The sequence below is a fragment of the Lycium barbarum genome, chromosome 8 (assembly GCF_019175385.1).
Source record: "Lycium barbarum isolate Lr01 chromosome 8, ASM1917538v2, whole genome shotgun sequence".
NCBI lineage: Eukaryota > Viridiplantae > Streptophyta > Magnoliopsida > Solanales > Solanaceae > Lycium > Lycium barbarum.
In genome coordinates this window covers 132,987,392-132,998,457 of record NC_083344.1, presented here as the reverse complement: position 1 = coordinate 132,998,457, position 11,066 = coordinate 132,987,392, and the positions used below count along the sequence as shown (strand labels likewise).

The 11,066-nt window shown below is 36.0% G+C and overlaps 1 protein-coding gene and 1 pseudogene across 1 annotated transcript; both read right to left on the bottom strand.

Moving 5' to 3' along the window:
• Positions 1-3,751: 3,751 nt before the first annotated feature.
• On the bottom strand, positions 3,752-6,327 carry LOC132608383 (sugar transport protein MST7-like; annotated as a pseudogene).
• On the bottom strand, positions 4,837-10,437 carry LOC132607588 (MDIS1-interacting receptor like kinase 2-like). The gene is made up of 3 exons (XM_060321623.1): positions 7,758-10,437; positions 6,189-7,625; positions 4,837-5,492 (listed from the first exon to the last, which is right to left on the bottom strand). Exons 1-2 carry the CDS (start codon positions 10,432-10,434, stop codon positions 7,294-7,296), a joined length of 3,009 nt encoding a protein of 1,002 aa, XP_060177606.1. The 5' UTR covers positions 10,435-10,437; the 3' UTR covers positions 4,837-5,492; positions 6,189-7,293.
• Between the last annotated feature and the right edge of the window lie 629 nt (positions 10,438-11,066).

Genomic DNA, 11,066 nt, shown 5'->3' with positions numbered 1-11,066 from the left:
ATCATATATATGCTCATTTAATAAAATACCAAAGTCTAGCTTCTCTATTTCTTATCTCCTTAACATAAGGCAAAATTTATAAGCTGATAAACCACAGCATGAAAACCCCATGGCTTCCTCTATCCCTCTTCTTCATCACCGCCACCTTGTCCCCACCATCGTCGCGAAGATACCCGTACCCAATCCCCGGCCTCCAAATCCTGAAGACACAGACTATATCCACTCGAGTTGTCAAACTACATCATATCCAAAAACATGTTTCCTTTCCCTTGGCAAATACGCCAGCAGGGTCCACCAAAACCTCGTTATGCTTGCTGCTTGGGCCGTGGCCGAAAGCCTATACGAAGCCAAACATATGGCAGTCTACGTTTCCAATGTCTCGGTTGACTACGCACCAATGACTAACCCTCCACGACATCATAAAACAAATACGTCAAGCACTTGAACAGATGGAAAAACTAATTAATGATGATCAATATAAAGGGATTAGGATCCCCTCCAGTGACAGTTTCCTCCAATTCCTCCAGTCCTATGCTCAATTTATGACATGTGTACTAGTAAAGAATTAATGGATCAGATCTGTTTTGGTAAAATTTTCTTTAACTATGGTCAAAGTTTTAACCTTTCTCCTTAGTTAATTTGCCTCTGTCTTCCCTCCACCCTCCTTGAGAACCCAGACCCTCTCTCACCTACTAAAAGTTCTACGGAAAAGGGCCAAAATTACTCTTGAATTTTGAAAAATAATTTATTCATACCCTTCGTTATACTTTAGGGCCAATTATACCCTTACAGTTATATTATGGGGTCAATTATACCCTTATGTCTAATTGTTGCCACGTGGCATCATCCCAGCCCTTCAAAATTATTTTACCCTCAAATAATTTTTTACCCACTAAAATAACTCAACTCGACCCGAATTTTTTTTTCCAGCAAAAATAATACGGATAATTTTTCCAGCAAAATAAAATAAAAATAATTCCATATTATTTTTGCTGGAAAAAAAATTCGGGTCGGATTGAGTTATTTTAGTGGGTAAAAAATTATTTGAGGGTACAATAATTTTGAAGGGCTAGGATGATGCCACGTGGCAGCAGTTAGACATAAGGGTATAATTGATCCCATAGTATAACTGTAAGGGTATAATTGGCCCTAAAATATAACGAAGGGTATGGATGAACTATTTTTCAAAGTTCAGGGATAATTTTGGCCCTTTTCCGAAAGTTCTATCGTTTTGTTTTCAATTAACAAGAGGGATTTGGGAAATATAAATAAAAAAAGGGAAAAAACCAAAACTCGTAATTCTTCTGATACGGTATTAACCCCAGATTTAACACACAATTCTCCACAAATTTGACCAATATAAAATGTCACCACCAACTATTAAAATCCATATTAAAGGTGAACAAAAACAATAAGCCAGAAATGGTGCATCGTGCATGATTTGCACATAGGTTTCTTGAATTTTTAAAAGCCAGAAGTCCATATAAGTATTACTTTCTAAGTAACATGAACGGAACTATGATACATCGTGAAAAAAAAAAGTTGCTTGGTTTATCTCCAATATGTTTTTAGGATGATATTTCAACCTTATTTCTGAGTTAACCTTTGGACGAAATTTTACAGCCATGGGAGAGGAGAGAATGGAAGATAAAGAAAAGTTTTGGACCTCGGTTAAAGAATATTTTAGCAAAGCAGATCTAATTCATTTATTCCTCTGCAGGACACGTGTCACAAATCCGGCGCATCACTGGAGGAACTGGAGGAAACAACCACTGGAGGGGATCCGAACCCACATTATGCTGAGGTTATTGCATAGAAACGTAAATTGCTCCCTTCGTACTTCTTGCATTAATTGCTGAGCTTGTATTATCTTCTTCGTTCTAATCAATCTTTGTATCGTAAAAGGTCATCTTGTTGGAGATATTATGATTTGACCCGAGAAACGGATGACAATATTGGAATATCAAATAACAATAATTAAAAAAAGTTAAAGATAGATTTCGACTAGAAATAACCAAAAGATAGTATGAAAAAGTTTAACCAAAAAAATCTAAAACTCTAGATGAACGTTTGATGTAATCAACTAACAAATTGGATCCCTTTGAAGAACAAAAACGTAGAACCCAATATAAAAAAAAGATAAAGAAGACCCTCAAGAATCCCAATACTTGAAAACAGGCAACTGTCATATTGTTTTATAACGTAGAATTGGCACACACTATATGTTTTTTCCAATAGTATATTCTGGATGACGCCTGTTATTTGACAATGATGGGACTGTTTTAGATTTTCGGAAGCCTGCACCATCTTTGTCCCCATCTAGGAAACAAACACATAATTGCAAGCTTGTTAGAGTTTCAAATTCGATAATTGGGACAAAACCACTGCTGTGAAGGTACATAGATGGAACGTATTGCGAGCATGTTGATCTACTTTTTAATTTTCTATTGTATTATCTCATTGGGTGTTGTGTTATGTTATAATCAGGATAAGTTTCTATTTGGATGTACTGAACTTTTGATTTTTGCTTTTACAGGGTCCTATAGGCTTCAATATATATGTCTATCTCATAATTTCATTTTACGCATGTCTGTTGTTACATTGATACCAATACTTTAACTTTAAATACCTTATACTCAATAACTAAAAAAGTAACTATAAATTTCTATTGCCCAGTGATCCCCTTATGTTACAAATCCTCTTTTAAGATTACAAAAGCAGCTACATACAAACTTTTTTAGAATCAACTTAACTTCTTAATTTGTTGTGGCACTAGGGCTGATCTTTTAACATACCTACCCCAAAAAACCAGTGGTTCTCCCACACTTGATGCATGGAATTCAAAGCAACACCTTCTGTCTCGGGCATGAACATCACAATAAAAATGGTCATAACAACAATTTGCCAATCCAACCAGCAAAAAACAAGAAAGCCCCATACTTGAAGTGGCAAAGCATGGCCAAGAACATTTGAGACAGCACGAATGTGGTGACAAAGTTCACGGCGACACTTATGCTCTGCCCAGCTGATCAAATATTCATCGAAAATATTTCGCTTGGAATGACCAGCTTAGAGGACTCCATGACCAACCAAAACCAGCAGCATAGATACACATCAGGGCAAGTACTAAGGCAGCATATTGCTTGCTAATGTGTTTGCTTCCATTTTCACCTATTGAAGCTGCCAGTGTAGAAGCAATTGCTACCTTCACCAACATTAAGCCAATGATGTAATTAGTATAAGGATCTGAGCTATATATACGGACAATATAAAGTTGTTTTGCATTATTAGTCTAACTTAACCTGTTATACCATGCTAATTACTCTACGTTCGTGGTTACAAGATCAAACTTGTTGTAAGCAGTTACTTGTTGTTACAAGTCAATTTAACTTGATAATGTAACAGAATTATGCACTGCACCACATAAAAGTTAAACTCTTTGCGTACTTGTATACCTAGACCCTTAATAAGACCTTAACCAATGGCACTGCACTTAATAATGTGTGTTTCTATTTTTCAACTTACCTTATTTGGGTTGTTGTAGAAATCGAGATAATTATAACCTAACACCTTTGAGTGATCTAGTTTACAAAATAACTAGCAAAATTTTGTATATTTATACTTAAATATACATCTACTATACATATAATATACATATACTATACTTATAATATACATATCAGTGTATAGGTTTTGTATATGTGGGCTACTGCCGTAATTAAGTTTGTTCGAAGGCACATACATGAAAGAACCCCTAGAAAAAATTATACACTGTCAGTATACGAAATTTCAACTCATCAACTAATTTTGTAGGGTGAGTTCTATCTTGGATTGTGTATGTGCATAACGAGTTGTGCCAGATATATCTAGTTAAAGCATGCACCAGGCAGATGAGCATCTGTACTCCGCCCTGTATGAAGAGAAATCTCTGACCAAAGCGATCAACAGTAGACACAAGGATTGAACCAAGATTGACTACACCAAGAATTACAGCACTCAGTAGAGCCGAGTTATTTCCTAAACCTACTGATCGAACAAGGACAGGTGCATAGAATGCAATGATATTAACACCACTAATTTGCTGGAAAAATGGTATGGCAATGGACATGACCAAATGAGGCCGATGTTGTCTCTTAAAGATTGTCACAAAAGGCTCTTCCCGTGAAGATCTTGCAATTTCACAAGACATAATAAGATTAGCCACTCTGCTTCGATTTCAGTGTTGCTAGTGGTTCCACGAACTTTTTCTAGCGGTTGCTTTCCTTGCTCCAATTTTCCTCGCTCAACTAGGCTGCTAGGTGTGTCGGAAATGAGAAGTGCACCTGTGCCCAAGTTGTGGTCATAAAATGAGATACAAATCATGGAAGATAATGGTTTAAATCTCATCAAAGATATAAAATGCAGGGCCAGCTCAAGGGCAGGAAAATTGAAGCATCTGCTTTAGGTCTTAAAAGTAAAGGTCCCATAATAAAGGATAGGTGATTTCTTTTCATATTACTATGCTATAGTGGGCAGAATTACCTGATGCTTGTATTGGTGGGAGGTTGTAGGTAATTGAGGAAATAGTCGAGGTGTTTGCAAATTGATCCTGACACCACCATTGTTTTTTGAAAAAAAAAAAAAGAATGAGAACTGCACCTATGGTCATTGCCGTGGCTAGAACTATGGCTAGGCCGAGGGAAGGCGCCATAGTTTATGCAATTTGCAGTAACAACGCCAAGGCCTATGAAGAATTGGAAGCCCGTGTTGAATGCATCACGCCATTTTGAAGGTGCCATTTCTGACAGGTCTACAGGAGTAGCCTTCAAATACATGCACAAATATTATGATGGAATATGGTAATTAAGTATACTTCCAAACTATGTCTCCTTTGTCCCTTTATATGATGATAAAAAATACAAATGGTAAATACTTATTTTGGCAAAATATAAATCATGCATGTTCTTAAATACCTTCAATTTTAGTGTTTAGAAATCTTTACATTGAAGTTTTAATTTTATCAGTAAGTTAATTTGAATCAAAATAATGATTTTAACTGAAATAATGACTGGCGATATGAACAATTTTCACACTACCAGTACAGGGCAGCCCAGTGCACTAAGTTCCCGTTATCTCGGGGTCCAGGGAAGGGCCGCACCACAAGAGTCTATTGTACATAGCCTTACCCTGCATTATAAGATTACTAGACTCTATGTTTTTCTACCTCAAAATGCGACCCAAGATGAGCATAAAAATGTTTTGAGCAACACCATTGATAAGAGCACCAGCAAAGAAAGTGCAGCCTCCTATTACCATTATGTTTCTTCATCCTATGGATGCCGTGAGGCGATCAACTGCAAGATACATGACCAGGCCAGCAATGTAGAGCGAAGAAGTCAAAACCTCACTGTCTTATATACTATACACGTTTGTTTCAGCACCAGCAGATGACACCTTCTTCAAAATTGATGGGAAGAATTTTTCAAGGTATGGCCTCATTGTTGTCACTCCACCTGGTGTACAAAATAAACTGATTAAATCTCAGTGTACAACATAGACATTACGAGCCCCTCTTGCAAATTGTTAGTGTTTGTTTCACGTATGTGACCAAAAAATAGGTTTGTAACTTTAATGTTATAGTATGTAAAGTTTAGTGATCATATGTGAAATTAACCCTCACAATGTCCTTTTTGTTCATTTATTTATTTATTTATTTATTTATTTATTTATTTATTTATGATTTGTACATTAGTTTGAAGTTCACGAATGAAAAAAACTATGTCTACCCAATCAGTCTGAAGTTCACGAATGAAAAAAACTATGTCTACCCAATCAGTCTGAAGTTCACGAATGAAAAAAACTATGTCTACCAAATTGTTTCTATGATATCCTAGAAAATTTCTTTCCAGAATGAATATTGTATCTTCTTTCCCTAAACCCGAAAAATAGCATAATATAATTCACTTCACCCTTGTTAATAGGCAATTTTCTAAGAGAAACGTTGTTTGTTAGGGACTATTATTAGATAAATTAAGAAGTTCAGACTCACTGGCTCGAAAAGAAATGCTTAGAAAGTTCTTTTTCAAACTGCTTATGGGAAAACAAAAAGAATTTCTAAGACATATTCTACGATTACCAGTTGTTCAGTGCCAAAATTTGGAATTCAGTCTAATAAAATGGAGAATGAAAAAGAAAAGAAGCATATTTACCTAAAATTCCAATATCAAATCCGAAAATGAGGCCACCTGATGCAGTAACAAAGCTAGTGGTGAAAACCACAAATGTTATCTTCGTGTGAAAGTGGTTATCGCTAACTTGTCCATCCACAGCCATGCCGCCAATTGCCATTTTTCCTTCTCAGTTCTCAGCTACTTGAAGAGATCTAAAACAAAGTATTCTACTTCCAATATTGGTCTATATATAGAGTAGCCTCACATATATGAATATAAAGTTATCCACTAAGGTAGGCACGAAATTGTCAATTAATGGCGTATAGAAACAGACATGTGCCGCCTCAATAAATAAAAAGTTACAAGTCTAGACATTTTAAACTTTGTTAAATATAAGTTATCAAGGAATTTCTGGTGAGTTTTAGCTCTATCAACTTCCTCTTTTATGTAGCAGACCAAGAGAAGGGTAGGTACTTAATAAATTTAGCATTTTCAATTCTCCTTCTAAAAATATCCAGCTCTTCACCATGCTTAGTGGTCCTACAGTTGGAATATCTAGGACGAATGGGGTAAGGTTAAGTATCCAATTTAGGAATGAAAAAAAATAAAACAAAAATCAGATGTGTTAAATGCTGAAGAAATTTAGTTAATACGTTGTTGGACAACAGAAGATGCACAAGCAGAAAAAGTTCAGAACTGCCTGTTAAAATAGATATCTACTTATTATCAAACTATTCTCTTGGTGTCCTTTTTTTCTAAAATTAGGTACTTAGTTTTATTGTATTCAAAACAATATTCAATTTGGAGAACTCAACTAACTTAGAAAATAATGGCAGCACGAATTTGATGTCCTTTTTTTCCAAAATTGACTCTCTCGTCACTTGGATAGAAGCAATTATTCCATCCCATAATATCAGTATTTAGCAAATATGAAACTTGTTTTGATTGCTTTTTGGCACAAGGAACAGTTACCTTCTACATTATACACTATAATACAATAAACCAGATAAGCACCCTGACAATACAATAATACTAGTCCCAGTAATAATTTTGGCACGGACCGTCTCATCAAAATAACTTACTCACAACCACTTGGTTTCAAAGTTTATTCATTTTCATACAAAGACACCTCACATCTCTGGGATTATATCGCTTGCCTTACATGAGTAGGTGGACGTGGATTTATTGATGATAACCTATGAGAGATAAAGTGCATTGTTGGCCTTGATTTTGGAGTTTCAAGCAAACAAGAACTTGCTAGTTTGATGATAAAAACCAAAACCCCTTTTACTCTATCTTTAGGATACGGAAGGCATTCGTCTAGCAAATCGCTAAGCGGCACATAATCTCTAGTCGACGAATTTGCTAGCACAGTAATGTATTCCCCAAGATGCTTTCCTTTGATTATCTCCAATGCTAATACTCCAAAGCTATAGACATCACACATTTGTGTAACCTTCATTGTATATGCAAGCTCTGAAATAATACAATTTCCAAAAGTTATACTAATAATTATATGTGTAAATGAGATAAAAACAGTATAGAGAGTGTTTGGCTATAGTTCATGAAGTTTTCAAAACAAGGATAATAAATAAAGTTAGACCTTACCAGGTGCAACATAGCCATATGTGCCTGCAAGTGTAGTGCAATTGGATGAGTCTGGCTTGAGAATCTTAGCTATGCCAAAATCTGAAACACGAGCTTCATACTCAGAATCAAGCAAAACATTTCTGCTTGATATGTCTCGATGAACAATCGATGGTGAACAATCCTGGTGCAAGTAAGATAAAGCAAAAGCAACACCTTTGATGATATTCACCCTTTTAAGCCAATCTAATTTCTTGGACTCAACTTCATTGCTCAAAATACTAGACAAACTCCCCCTCTCCACATACTCGTAAACCAACAACGAGTTTTGTGCATTCGAACAATAGCCGTAGAGGTTCACAATATTCCGGTGCTTAATCCCAATCAATGCCCTTACTTCATTCATAAAGCTTTTGGGATGTGTATTCTCAAATGAAGAATGAAGTCTCTTCACAGCTATATTCCCTAATGGTGGAAGGTTTACCTTGTAAACACTTCCATGCCCTCCTTGCCCGATGCAAAATGTTGCATCAAACTCCTCTGTGGTGTTTAAGATATCTCTGTACAATGCCTTTCCATCTAACATGGATATCGAAATCCAACTATCATCACGTCTTTCAACGTCTCTAACTTTCCTTCTTTTATCACACATAAATAGAACACCAATGAAAGCACAGAGTAGTACTAGTGCTCCCATAACAGGAAGAACAGTGATGAGGATGAGTTTACGTTTCTTTGCCATTGAATGCTTCTTAACCACAGAAGATGGCCTTTCGCAGGGCTGGAGTCCTGTTACATTTCCGCAAAGGCCTTTATTACCCTTCAATGAGGCATTGATAAAAGCTTTATTATAAGGAATTGGACCTTCCAACTCATTGTATGACAACACGACATCCTGTAAACCAGTCAAACTTTCAAGTTCTTCAGGAATGCGGCCAGAGAGGCCATTGTGGGAAAGATTTAAGCTTACCAAAACCTTCAAATTAGCTAACTGAGGGGGTATATCTCCAACAAGATGATTATGGCTCAAATCAAGTACATTAAGCTGAGTTATCCTCCCTATCTCCATAGGAATTTTCTGCCAAAATTTGTTGTTGCTTAGGTTCAATTGAAACAAGTGCACGTAATCTCCTAAAAAGATTGGGATCGACCCATTCAATCTATTGCCTGATAGATCAAGGGACTCTAATTTTGTCAATGACCTAAGTTCCCCGGGTATATTGCCAGAAATGTTGTTATTTTGCACAAAAAGCTTCACTAGAGAGGTTAAATCTCCAATTTCCTTAGGAATCTGCCCAATCAAATGATTTGATGAAAGATCAAGTCCTAGAAGTCCTTTGACATTTCCAATCTCTGGTGGTATGCTACCACTAATGTTATTTCTGGCTACCTGCAGATTAGTCAAATTCTTGCATTTCCCCCAATTGCTATTGAGTTCACCATAAAAATCATTGTCACTCAAATTAATGAAATAAAGCTGTGGATAGATGCCAAAAGCTTCAGATAAATTCCCAATGAAACTATTGTTATCAAAGCGAACCCTTTTGAAACTAGAGCACTTCCTCAAGCTACTTGGTATTGGCCCTGTTAGCTTGTTGTTAGCCACCGTCAAGTGCTCAAGTTTCCCACCTTGGCAAAGCTGGTCTGGCAAATGGCCGGCAAGTTGATTAGAAGAAAGAAATAATTTTTTTAGCTCAGTTAAGTCACCTAGAGTAATTGGAATTGAACTGGTAAGATGATTACGAGATAATGACACCACCGTGAGGTTTTTCAAATTCCCCAATTCACTAGGAATGGGACCAGAAAGTTGGTTAGAAGAAAGATACAAAATTTCGAGCTCAGTTAAGTCACCTAGAATAATTGGAATTGAACTGGTAAGATGATTACGGGATAATGACAACTCAACGAGGTTTTTCAAATTCCCTAATTCACTGGGAATTGGACCAGAAAGTTGGTTAGAAGAAAGATACAAAATTTTGAGCTTAGTTAATTCACCTAGAATAATTGGAATTGAACTGGTAAGATGATTACGACATAGTGACAACTCATTGAGGTTTTTCAAATTCCCCAATTCACTAGGAATGGGACCAGAAAGTTGGTTAGAAGAAAGATCCAAAATTTTGAGCTCAGTTAAGTTACCTAGAGTAATTGGAATTGAACTGGTAAGCTGATTATGGGATAATCGCAAATCAGTGAGGTTTTTCAGATTCCCCAACTCACTAGGAATGGGACCAAAAAGTTGGTTAGAATAAATATACAAAATTTTGAGCTCAGTTAAGTCGCCTATAGTTTTGGGAATTGAACTAGAAAGATTGTTCACCGACAAGTCAAGATAGACAAGATTAGTGAACTTACTAATTTCAGGTGGGATGGTGCCAGAGACCTGGTTCATGCTAAGATTAACATATTCAAGGAAACTGAGAGATGAAAATGGAAAATCATAGAGTGTACCATTCACATTAGCATTTGTAATACTCAACATGTTTACCCTACCATTTAAGCATTTAACTCCATACCAATCCCTGCATTCATTAGTACTTAATGTCCAAGAAGCCAATAAGGAATTATTCTGCTTCAGGAAAGTTGCTTTCCATTTGAGGAGAGCAGTTGCTTCCTCAGTGGAAGCAAAAGTAACTATAAAGAGATATAAAAGAGTGAAAAACTGAAGGAAAGAAAATATTCTGGGAACTATCATCATGGCTAAAAGAATTCAGTTGATGGTTTTGGTTTGTGAAGAACTTGTGCAGGACAGAGTTTTATACTGCAGAGAATCATTATAAGATTTGTGAGTCAATGGAATTTATTTCCAGCTTGTAAAATACGGGTAGAATTAGAACGACTTGAAAGTCAATAAGTTAATGTCTCACTGTCCATGGAAGTATACCAACGAATTAAAAGGGTGTTTCCACTGTGGCCCACTCTTAAAGTTGGGAGATTTCTGAAGAATTAGTCTAAAGTCATTTCGTAATTGACGAGCTAATGTACAGGTGGGCCATGACTTGACTTTACTTTTATAAAGTATAAAAAAGAATATTAAAAGACTATACATGAATATAGAATTTTAACGGTGGAAGTTCAAAAGATCAAATAAATTAAAGAAAGATGAAACGGAGATATTTTAAAATTTTAAAACTTTTTGCACAACAACCGCCTACCATAATGAATGGAAGCTGAAACAATTGTTTCCACTTACCCGATTTTTCATTGGAGCTTTCATTATTCATTAGTAGAAGGAAATTTTGTGAAGGGTAAAATGGTCCATTAATTTTTAATGGGCATTTTCGTAATCCAACTTTGGACTTAGAATCTTTACACTTTTAATATATATAT